The sequence below is a fragment of the Primulina tabacum genome, chromosome 9 (assembly GCF_025594145.1).
Source record: "Primulina tabacum isolate GXHZ01 chromosome 9, ASM2559414v2, whole genome shotgun sequence".
In the NCBI taxonomy this organism is placed as follows: Eukaryota; Viridiplantae; Streptophyta; class Magnoliopsida; order Lamiales; family Gesneriaceae; genus Primulina; species Primulina tabacum.
The window spans coordinates 36,664,484-36,677,367 of NC_134558.1; the positions used below are offsets into that span (position 1 = coordinate 36,664,484).

The following is a 12,884-nucleotide window of genomic DNA, read 5'->3' on the forward strand; positions in this document are numbered from 1 at the left end:
AATTTACGTTTTAAAATTATTTTTAATATATTTTAAATGTACTTTCAAAATTAAATTATATTAAATAAAATAATTGATAAAATAAATTTATCACTTTTATGAGTTATTTGCACCAAACCCCTTTTGAAATATTGAAAATTTACATTTATTTACTATGAAATTTAAATATGTATTCTAGATATTAACTTTTATGAGTTATTTGCACCGTGATATCTTTTAAAAAATTAAACTGTGCTTAAATCTCTGTATATATTTACCAAAAAAAATTAAAATTGGCTCGAATCTCTATAACTGTAAAAAAAAATTGAGCTGGGCTACCGCCTAGGACGGGCCAAACGTAGGTCCGTCCCTGGTCAAATAGGACAAAAATAAAAACATAAAATAAAACACGTGAGGCATATATATAAATATTCACATTCATAAAATTACATGAACGTACATAATCATCCAATACAAGGTATGCATCCAAAAAAATCACAAAATCTTCGAGTTCTTAGAATAATTTTCTCGATGTTGCGGTAAAAAAATAATGAAGTAACAGATGATCGATCGACTGCCACTGGAATTCAATTCAACGTTGACTTGATACGAAGAATTTGAAATGTCTTCTTCACTGTTAGCGTTATGTTCATCACTGCAGCTATATTTCCTAAGATAAAGGCTTCTGCAGCTTGTGTCACCAATCAAATCCGACTTGCTCAAACCTGCGCAAACACATTGAAAATAAATAAAAACCCATAATTCTCTGGACACCAATAGAAATTAATTTGAAAATGCTACGACATTGAGGCAATGAATTTCTGAGCAACGAATCCTGAAAAAATGAAAATTAAAACAAAAAAACAAAAAACTAAGATAATTTGACACATGGTGCCATCAACCTCTAGGCTGTTGGGCGCCCTTGAAGGCAATCCAGTGGAATGAATTGGGTTTGTATTTGTTTTAAATCAAAACGATGTATTATTGCTAATTTCGCTGATAGAATTGAACCATTAAAATAACAAAGTCTTTGCTAATAAACAAACGTGAAAACTTACTCTGAAGACTAAAGTAAGATTGATGCAGTTGGCAAGTTGAAGCCGAATGCTTATCCAGAGGAGGGATTCGTCCTTCTTCGTTGTACTTTATTATCACGAGATTTATGGTTTCCTCGACGTTGGATCCCAATTTCACCAAAGTCTGAATCGGTCCAGCACTTCCCTCCACAGTCACATTCACCACAACCTTAGCATCTTTCTGGACAGTAGAGACCGCCATCACTAATTAGTTATGTTCTATGACTCAAATATATATATATATATATATATCGTTTTTCTTGAGGTAATACTAATACCAAACATAGTATTATTAAATGTCGTTTACGTTATTGAGATATTTTAACTAATTTGACCAAACAAATTGGTTATAAACTTCATCCTCGTAATCCATACATTACAAGACAGCTAATCCCAGCATGATCTAAATTACCTGGTAGCATTTCCGAGGAAACCGAGGAGTCGATATCTCCGGTGAAGTGAATATATCCACCCATGTAACCGGCCGAAACAGAACTCTCTCGTCCTCTTCCGCCGACACCTTCTCCACGGCCTCCGTCTCACTCCCTCCAACTCCTTTGAGCAGAGACGGCTCCGACTTGCTTCTCTTCAGAATACTCACGTACTTGGACGGCTCCAGAAACTTCCTATCAGCAGCAGGCTTGATCCTCTGACGAACTGCCGAAGACTGAGATGACCTGGGTGTGCCGTGATAATTAGTTTTTTTCCCTCCGGCTCGCCGGAATCCTTCTCCTCAGAACTTTCTGGCGCATATATGAAGGAATTGGGGGGTTGCAGGAAAAGGGTGGTGGTATATGTATTGGTGGGGAATGAAAGTGACAAAGGAAGTTGCTACTTGCTTGTTGAAAGAGGTGGTTGTGTTGATTTTGCGGAGGGGTGGCGGTGGCGTGCGATGCAGTTAACATCGTACACGCACACGTACGGCGTACCCTTTTCATGTGGGAAAGGTCGATAGAAATGGTAAATATTTTAAATCGGGTGGGACGTTAATTTTATATTTAGTTATTAGATATATATATAAATAAATTCAATTAAATCTAGATTTTTTATTATATATTTCTATTATTAAGCAGGTGAGATATAAAAACTACAATGTTCTCTTACTATGTCATTTTCTAATATAATATGCCATTTTCAATTATCATCTAAACCATAAATGAATTTCTCTCATTTTTTTTTTAAAATAAAAACATTAGTACCCCTTTTATTGATAATTAAATTTTTTGAAAAATCATGGTAGCCGTTGAGTATTAACCATGTTAAGTTTATTACCCCATTTTTAATCACGTGTTTTTTTATGCGATTCTCACATTCTTTATTTATCTTCAACTCTTTTTGCATGATCGATTTTATGTTGTTTTGGAAGATTTCTAACTCCCACGCCAAATCAATAATAGATTCGATCATATGTTTATTATTATTTACATTTTTTTTAATTCAACACGAATTCTTGTGATGTGATATTAAGTTGAATCACATTTATTAAAATTACCAACTCTATTATGTATTCATGTTAAATTCAATGGTAAATTGCTCACAATTTCCCAAAATCAAACAAAAATTTGCTTTCAACCCCCACGTTAAAAAAAGATGTTTTTGAACTCCTGGAGCCATATCATGTCTTTTTTGGATGAAATTCAGTATAACATATTAAAATATTATACTAATATATAATAATTGAGTACCGATTATTTCATGTCTCGTACTAATATATGATTTTTGAGTACCAAACGTGTCTAGCAAATATTGATATTAATGACACATTTGTCTTTTCAGATGAAATCAGTACAAAACATTGAAATTCGGTACTAATATACAATTTTGAGTATAAAATGTTTTAGATCTGGTAAAAATAAAAAGATTTTGAGTATAAAATTAGGACAAATTTATTAATATCAACATTTGTTTTACATGTTTGGTACTCAAAAATCATATTTCAGTATAAGATATAAAAAAGTTGATACTCAAATATTATATATTATTACCATATTTTCAATGTTTTATATCGATTTTCATCCAAAAGACAAATATGTAATTTATACCAATATTTGTTATAAATGTTTGAACACCCAAAATCATATATTAGTATCAGACGTGAAATAGTTGATACTCAAATATCATATATTAGTGTCATGTTTTTAATGTTTTGTATCAGTTTTTATCTGATTAAAGACATATGAGCTCAAAAAGTGCAAACATATATATTTGTTGTATATCAGAGCGTGCAAATGCATAATTTTTTCATACTGAATGCAAATTTAAGTTTGATTGTTGAGATATCAAAAAAATTTACCTTAAATTAAACACAAATCATAAAATATATTTTAAAAATAACGTTGATGGAGGCTTATGAATCAGCCTCCTCTCATTAATGTGTATGCATGTAACAGGATAATATGAAATCATTCCTACTTTACCCTCGTCAAACCTGGAAAAATTTACAGAGAGGAGGAGACATCGGTACGTAGAGTTGGGGGAAGAGGAATCCGAGCTTATATCGAATATATTTTGATTTTGTCTTTTTAAATGTCTAACATCGATTAGATTAATTATTTAATAATTGTATATATAAACTTAGACAATCATCTTCTTTTAACTAGCTTTTGAATCGAGTTAGTCATATGCTCAATCTTAACATGATATCAGAACTCAGCTGATCATTATATATTAAAATACCCTATAAATCATCTAATAATATAAATTTCACGTTTCATTTGTTCATTCTTTTTTTTTTCTCGAGAACTTTTCTCTTATATTTTTAAATTGAAAGTAGGGTTTTTTTTTTCCCTCGTTTTTATGATGCGTCTGCTGCGTACTGGGGACTTGGGTCACTTGCTGGGTGCATGCGATATGTAAACTAATCATTATTCATTTTTTTACTTTAAAGTATAAATTTTTGTTTTGTCATTTAACCCCAATTGCTGGGCTATTCACGCTTTATTATCAAAATCCAAAAGATAGACACTCGATTCTGATTTTTTTCTATTTTGTTAACTTTCAATATTTTTGTTTAACCTAAAATTACCTTTACATTCATTTACACCATCAAACCCTTGAACCCTTTTATTTATCGAACACTCTAAATTGAGTTTTTTTTTTTTAGTTTTTCATTTCTATTTTCAAGCAATATTATTCATTTCTTTTTTTTTCCATTTATCCAAAATCTACACATTTGAGTTTTAAGTATTTCTCTAAAAACATAATTTTTCGCAAAAAAATCTTTTAATATTTAACAACATTACAAAAGTAATATTTGGCTTCATTAAAGAAATATATTTTTAAATACCATAAGAAATTTATATTGACTTTTAGTTTTTAATTGTGATTGTTGTGGGCAATAATGCACGCACTTTTAGATAATATTTTCATTATTTGGGAATATATATGAAAAAAACATGCGTCGGCCATATTTTCGAATAAAAAATACAATATTCCCAGTTATTACAATTTCCAAAGTAGTTATTACCTTAAATTGATTTGTTAATTGCTCTAAAAAATGTTTTATCTTTATTATATATTAAAATAAAAATCATATTATTAAGTTTTTTAAATATTTTTTTTAAAATAGTCAATTCATCCATAGCCCAAATATCTAAAGAGTGACTCATTTTAGAAAATATTTGATAAAAATGAAACATCGTCTTAGCTAGTTTTACAAAGGTGGGATGGTGATAAAGTCATTTAATAAAATTGAATTAAATATATGCTATCTATCTATTTATATATTAGTACAAACTCATTATACTAACTAATTTTCTTGGTGTAATGATAATTTCATATAATACCAAATAAATCATTATTTTATTTAATAATATATTTAAAAATTATGTTGTCATAAATTCAATTATATATAAAATTATCTCAATTTTTTTCAGAATTTAGATGACATCGTCACTCTTCATCCAAAAGTATAATAAAAACCTCACAAGTTTTTATTACAAAATATTCTAAAAATAATCTGCATAATCGTTTAAATTTTCTACATAAAAATTACTTTTAAAAAATTGAAGCATACGCATATATTATGTGCGTAGAGATGCTAATAACATACATTGGGGGGCGAGGTATAAATAGGATGCATATGTATTTTTTCAGAAAGGTATTAATTTACTTTTGCACGTGAAAATATTCTATAATAAAATAAAACCAAATGTGCAAATAAAAATACGATCCTTTTTTAAAAAAAAAAAATTCGCCCTCTTGTATTATATAATCGATTGATTAAAAACATTTGAGTAATTTGTTAAATTTGTGAGGTGTGTTCTTGAGGTCGGTGTGTGTTGTCTTCTTTTTCGAGTCCATGTGAACTTGAATTTACTCTCATTATTGTATCATTACAATTAAAATTATGAAAACAATAGGACTTTTTATATGTTATTGTTAGGTAAAAACTTGTGTGAGACGGTCTCATTGGTCGTATTTTGTGAGACTGATCTCTTATTTGGATCATCTATGAAAAATATTATTTTTTATGTTAAGAATATTACTTGTTATTATGAATATCGGTAGGGTTGACTCATCTCACAAATAAAGATTCGTGAGACCGTCTACGAGAGACATACTCTTATTATTATACATTGGATTTTGAATGTTTCTCCAGCAAAGAAAATTCCTTAAATAACAACTAAGCAAAAAAATTATGATGTGGTTATTACGATTGATCTTGAACATGAAATTTTGTCATAAATTTTAAATATTAGCGTCAGATAATCGATAATTAATGAACGCTAATACAAATAAATATTTTTCATTATTAAATTGTATTCCTTTGATTTTCAAACGTTCCAAATTTCTTCAATCTCAATATTTAGGAATTTACATTCAGCCCCCTCAACTTTTTCTATTTGAATATTCCCAACCTCTTCCTTCCCGCATATTTTAACAAACTAAATTAGGCAGAACCAAACAACTCAGCACACAAAGAGTAGCTTTCACCCACAGAAATTGCACAATACCCCTCATCCCAAATCTGTGTTCTAGTACTCACTACTACTACTCAATGCTGCCGTACACCACCGTGGCAGAGGCGGAAACCACTCTGGGGAGATCGCTCACGGTGGCAGAATCCCTATGGCTTAGCTACACCGCCTCCAAATCCGACTACTACCTGTACTGCCACAACATCATCTTTCTCTTCGTCATTTTCTCAATCTTCCCCTTTTACTACCTATTTCTCGAGTATTTCTTCAAGAACACCATCGAGCCTTTCAAAATCCAGCCCAAAGTTCAGATTTCTCTCCAGGATTCCCTAAACTGCTACAAATCCGTCATGCGTATGTTCTTCATTGTTGTGGGTCCTCTTCAACTCGTTTCGTATCCTACCATTAAGGTATGTCTTTTTTAATATATAATTTAAGAAATGAAGACCATTCTTCCACTGCCTTGTCAATTTCTTGTTGGGATAAGGGATTGTTTATTTATTGAAATGCCAAATCATTAAAAATTCGTGGATGTGATTATTTAAAAGTATGGGTTTTGTTTAATGTACGGTTTGATGCTGGCTTTGTTATTATTTTTGTATGTTTTGATTAAAGTTGCAATATTTTTGCATCCCAAGAATGTAAGCATAGCAGTTCTTGGGTCAAGATATTTATTTTGATTCTTAGTTATCTTCTTCTATTGAATGCAGATGATTGGGATAAGAACAAGCTTGCCATTGCCTTCTTTGTGGGAAATTGCACTACAATTGGTGGTATATTTTATCGTCGAGGACTACGCAAACTATTGGGTCCATAGACTTCTGCATTCCAAATGGGGGTATGATAAGATTCACAAGGTGCATCATGAGTACACTGCTCCAATTGGGTTTGCGGCGCCGTATGCTCATTGGGCTGAGATTTTGATCCTCGGGATTCCCTCTTTTCTAGGACCTGCTATGGTCCCAGGTCATATTATTACCTTCTGGTTATGGATTGCTTTGAGGCAGATAGAGGCCATTGAGACTCACAGTGGGTACGGCACTTTGCATGCTTGATGCTCATGCTTTAGCGTGAAACCTTTGGGCATTTGCTCGATTAAACGTTGTTTTTATCTACTTTCTTTGATTAATTTGACCAAATGATGTCTAAACAGTGTTTTTTTTGCACTCTTTAGATTTGTTTACTGTTCTGGATTTGAATTTATCCACTGGAAAGTGAACGGGCTTGTGGGATGGGCGGATGAGGTCAATAATAGTGGATTAACTTTGTGAGCGAGGAAAAGGATTAAAAAGGGTTTTTCCTCTCTCTCTGCACTTAATGTTTGGTATTCCTTTTCTTGTCTGTGCTCTGCTCTTCCCCTTTTTCTTAATTGGGTAGTTGATTTGCCAACAGAATCATTTGATAATTTTAGGCTTAACTGTTCCAACTTTTTGTCAAAGAACACCCGCACATATTTGCCCTGACTCAAAACCAAGACACATGTTTTGGCAAATCCGCAGCTATATCACTGGGTAGTTTGATTGGCTTCTACTCCAACTTGGTTCATAATTTCCCTGTATTCCATTTTTTTTGGATTTTTTTTTATTTGTTAAGACAACAGGCATTACGGTAGCAAGGCATCTCTATTCTGTGCATCAACTTGAGTCAATAGATTGTGCGAGTTTTTCAATAGACATGCGGCATACAATGTCTCCACTGATTACCAATTTTCTATCAAATCATGTGAGAAGTTGATGTACGGGTTGGACTTAGAGTGCTCATTTATATCAAAAAAGTCATATCATGTTATTCCTTAAAATTTTTCATCAAACGGTAATTTTTATGGGTGGATATCTTAGATCAGTGATTATTGTTTGGATATGTAAGTGGATCATAGCATATCAACCTTTACCTTATGTAAATTGAAATTAAGTATTCATGGGCAGATAATGGCAAATAAGGCAATGCAAGTAGGGTCTATTTTTAATGATTTAAAATCAGGAATTCGGAAAAGAGGCGTAACACTTCATGCAATCATTATTTTTTTTATTTGAGCTATAGTGTCATGATGTTAGCTTTGAAAGTGCACCAATTAAAGCCATAAATCAATCAACTCTGTTGGAGAAGGTGGAAATGGAACTGTAGATGAAATGGACAGAAGGCATTCTTGAAATAATAAAAAAGTGAAACTGATGTAAGACTAGCAAAAAAGTGAGGTCGGTTCAATTTACTTCATAAGCTGATGTTGGTATTTTGGAATGTGCTTATCATAGAATGTTTGTTGGAAGCAGTTAAAGGATCATTTCGATTTTGTTTTGATATTATAATTGAGTTAGAGTGCACTGTGACAACTATTTATACTTATTAATGAAGATTAATACGAGAATGAAAGAATTACTTGGGCCAAAATATAATCAATGAAGAATTTACAATCATCCACTAGCTAAAATGTACAGAAATCCAGCTACAATTTTCAAACCTGTTTTCCACATGCATGAACTAATATCGACATCTGCAGCAATATCAAGATACCGAAACAGCAGGAAAATGCGTTTTGATTATCAGAGTCCATTAAACTTGTTTTTAAATTGTGTGTCATGCGTATCGTGGTACCTCTCCAGGTCTGTGTAAGGTTCTCTTTTCTTAGGTCTTTTTGATTTTGTCCTGATATCATGTAAATATGGATGACTTAGTTTGCAATTGTCTGTGCTTAAAAGTTTTCTGCCATCTGATTTTGATTTTATATCCTGAAAACTTCGAACTTCACATATTTAAGCTGTCAAACCATTATTCAACCCCATTAATGTTGTGCACAGAATCCAAAATGTTTGAAGTTTAAAAACTCTTGTTGAACACAGTTCAGTTTATATAATGTTTGATAGTTTTTTCTTCGTAATGACTCTGATTGTTGCAAATTTTACATTTATAAATAAAATACTTCTTTGAGGAGCAAAGCTTGTGGTTCAATGAAGAAAAGAACGACCATCCATGTATCTGAGATGACATTAATTTCGATATTTGTTGCATTTGCTCACGGATAAGCAATATGTTTCCTCTGCCTGCTTTGTCCCTGAATACATTTTAATCATGTCAGATTGTTGACAAGAAGTGATATAGATTCCATTCTGATTAATATGTTTTTGACAATAATTCAGGTACGACTTCCCTTGGACTCCAACAAAATATATTCCTTTTTATGGTGGTGCAGATTACCACGATTACCATCATTATGTTGGCGGGCAAAGCCAGAGTAATTTTGCATCAGTTTTTACGTATTGTGATTACATTTATGGCACTGACAAGGTGATTATTTGAATGATTTGTCATTGTTATTACAAGATTATTTTGGCTTCCAAGTGTAGTCATTAATGAAGGTCTGTTTTTTTGTTTTAAAAAAAATCACAGGGATACCGTTATCAAAAGAAAGTCCTCCAGCAGGTAAATAACCTTAGCATGTCTTGATCATGTTTCTTTCACGTCTTAAGCCTTCTTCTTGCCAAACAAGACAGTAGTCGACACACAATTCAGTAGATATTTGTAAATAAAATTTACTTTCGGTCTCGCAGTTAAGGGAAGGACCGAAAAGCAACAGCATGAAGAACGGAAATTTGCAGGACCAATCAGCTCAAGCTAGTAAACTCGATTAAGTGTGGTTTCAAAAACTGGCTGAAAGCTTATCTCGAAGTATTGGAGATGTTTTAGTCTTGTGGGAAGGTTAAAATGTTGCTGTTTGGGACTTTAACTGTATCAGTTGGAGGGGGAATTTGTGTTCAAACAAAATTTTCTAAACGAATCCAATCTGTTGTCATTGTTAATTCTGCAGGCACTTTGGTTGATTCGTACTTTTGTTTTTCTAGTACAAGTATGACTATTTATGCATTGTTCCATAGTATGTCCTACTGTCTCAACTGGTGAGTTTTTAAAATACTATTTAATTGTGTCTTAAAATTTGTCTGTCTTGAAGACTAGTGACAGCAGATTTATGTCAAATGTTGCAGTAAAAATTACATCAAAATGTTCTGAAAAAAATATCTCCTAAAAAATTAAGTTAGAGTTACGATTGTTTCTCTAATACAATCTGCCAAAATGTTTAACGCCCAAACCCATTCCAAGCTTCAATATATTATAAGTGAATACCATTTAAAAAAATAATAATAATTCAAACTATGGTCAAATTATCGATACTATTTATGTGCTTTCAAAAGGATCACCTCCATTCCTATTTATTGACTACTTTATCAACCTTTCATTTTTCTACGAGGCCATACTCCAATGTTATTCACTCCGATTGAGCTCTTTTTTTTAATTATTTTATATAAAACATTTCATAAATTGACTCAGATGATTTGTAATGCAAAATTTTTTTGTCAACTTGTAATCAACAAGCTTGACCAAAATATCCCCCAAAAATTGGACACTCGATCCGTATACTATTAAAACTCGAACTCGATTCCGATGCTCTATGGAATCATATTTGCGAAACTTCAAGAATGAATTTCCGATATATATGAACACTGAGGGTCACCAACATGCAAAAATTATTAATTTTATTCATTCTTGAATCCCTTATGTTACCATTATTACCAAAACAATTTGCATGTATTGATTGCCTGGTTTCCATTATTACTTGAAAAAACCCATACACTACACTTGCAAACTTCAATCATATGCCATGGTTATTATAACTATTGAGTACAAAAGTACAATATATGGGCATGTGTTATAATTGAAAAAGGGCTTTGCTTTCCCATGCTGCATCTGATCTGAACAATTATTTGTACTCTTTTTATTATACTAAATAATATATATTAAATTTTATTGTTGGGAGATGGCGTTTTAGTGATTTAAATTTGGGGTAAAAATATAAGTTGAAAGTTTTAACAAGAAATAAAATATTTATATATATCACTTGGGGTTTTTGTACTTTATATTATGGAGTAAAAAAGTCCCCCACTCTAAGAAATACAACCCACAGATTGTTATCCTTGAATTGTATAATTTCGTCAAGGTAGTTTCAAAAGTCATCTTACATTTTGTCATTATTTCTTAGGCCTTTAGGTTTCTTTTTCTAAGCATCTTAGGGAGAATTATTGTCATCTATATATGCTCTCTGCACCCATTAATTCCATACATATCGTATCATTGCGTGTCTAGCAATCCGGCTCTATTGTCTCTGTTTTTGGGTATGTTAATTTGTTTATTCTTTCTTCAAAAACAAGTGTTACAAAATACGAGTATTACTCGTACATGTAGTTTTGATATATTACAAATTTACCCTGTCCAGCAATGAGACGACACTCATCTATTGATATTTTGAAAAGGCTTTGTCATATCCAACAGATGAATGTCATGTCATGATGATAACAAAGTGTGTGCAATATCTTATCTTGTATTTAAGAGCATGATTGAATATTTGAAATATGAAAACTAACTTATTAAAATGACGAGTGCAGCAAACTCTGAGATATTGGAATCGGGAAAAATAGGTAAAAGAAACTTTTAGCATCTAGGAAAAAGTTATCAAACACCCATGATTGTAAATAATTTAAATATATATATATATATATATATATATATTCGTCTAACAAAATACGATCCGTGAGACCGTCTCACACAAGTTTTTGCCCTAAAGAAATACGAGATTTTATAGCAGATTGAGGAATATTTTTTTAACCTCGGTCAACTATTTAATTAAAAAAATGACAAATTCGCATGTATTTGAAAATATGCCCGCGATAGGAGAGTGTTCCAGAAAATTTTCTTTCGATTTCAAGGAAAAATGGTGAAAGAGTGGAGCCATGAGGGGATTTTGGTGTTAAATGGAAAGTAGATTTGGTGGAGCATTGTTTTTTATGGCCACTTTTATCTTCTTTTGTTTTGGTCAACACAGCTCTGTACTAGGACTAGATAATTATTACAAACGAAACTGGTGAGATCCATCGTATTTCCTAGGTTGCCCATTTGTCTTTGGACTGGGCATAAAAATATTTATATATATATATATATATATATATATATATGAAACGTGAAGAGAAAGTTAATTTATTAAATAATTATCATCAGATTAACGATTATAATAATAATAAATAAATAAAATAAATTGCAGTCGATACGTGTCATTTTGTATAAAATCAAATTTACGCTATACTTTAGATACCTAATACATATTGACAAGTTTAATTATTTATAATAAAAGAAATATAACTTATCGAAAAGGTGATATAGACTTGTTATTAAGTATCAAATCGATATTGCTGCTTTCTACATTTGAAAATTGATATATGAAAAAAAATGTTAGGTACGTACATAAGTAAAAAGTTTCCAAGAAATTCAATGTTGGAGAAAAAACAAACAGCAAAAGGACTCTACCGACCCCACCACACCCCACCAAAAAGGAGAAAAAAGAAAAAGCCCTAGAAATAAAATAAAGGTGTATCAAAATCAAACAAAACCTCTCATAAATATTTTATCATAACTATCATCGTTCATGGATGAATTGAATCATTTAACATTATTACTTTTTATTTTCTCATTACACATCGTATAATTTTCAATTAAATAGTTATCAATGTGATTTGAGTTAATCTTACTTTTCTTTGTTTTTTTTTTCTTTTTTTTTTTTGCTATCTAATTGATTATAGACTATATCTATTTTTAAATTTCTATTTATTATGGTTGTTTCTATATATTCTATAAATTTTTTTCATTTAATTAACGATACTAGTTAAAATGACAACATAAGTAACTAATTCATAAATTGTCTTAAAAATTTCAGGAGACTTTGCATTTCTTTTAAAAAACCATGGATTGTCTTATCAAATATAAACAAAATAGAAGAAAATTTATAAAAATTATAATTTTTTGTATATAATTCAGAACAAAATATAAACATAATGAAATATTTCAAACAAAATTCATTTAGAATTTCAAA

The 12,884-nt window shown here is 31.0% G+C and overlaps 2 protein-coding genes across 2 annotated transcripts; one reads left to right on the forward strand and one right to left on the reverse strand.

Moving 5' to 3' along the window:
* Positions 1 to 398: 398 nt before the first annotated feature.
* On the reverse strand, positions 399 to 1,960 carry LOC142504466 (uncharacterized protein At4g22758-like). Its single transcript, XM_075617326.1, has 4 exons — positions 1,891 to 1,960; positions 1,468 to 1,781; positions 1,038 to 1,236; positions 399 to 704 (listed from the first exon to the last, which is right to left on the reverse strand). The coding sequence occupies exons 1-4, from the start codon at positions 1,958 to 1,960 to the stop codon at positions 475 to 477; spliced, it is 813 nt and encodes a 270-aa protein (XP_075473441.1). The 3' UTR covers positions 399 to 474.
* A 3,976-nt stretch (positions 1,961 to 5,936) lies between these two features.
* LOC142555712 (methylsterol monooxygenase 1-1-like) lies at positions 5,937 to 9,791 on the forward strand. Its single transcript, XM_075666762.1, has 5 exons — positions 5,937 to 6,384; positions 6,685 to 7,007; positions 9,109 to 9,256; positions 9,359 to 9,391; positions 9,520 to 9,791. The coding sequence occupies exons 1-5, from the start codon at positions 6,055 to 6,057 to the stop codon at positions 9,598 to 9,600; spliced, it is 915 nt and encodes a 304-aa protein (XP_075522877.1). The 5' UTR covers positions 5,937 to 6,054; the 3' UTR covers positions 9,601 to 9,791.
* Positions 9,792 to 12,884: the final 3,093 nt, after the last annotated feature.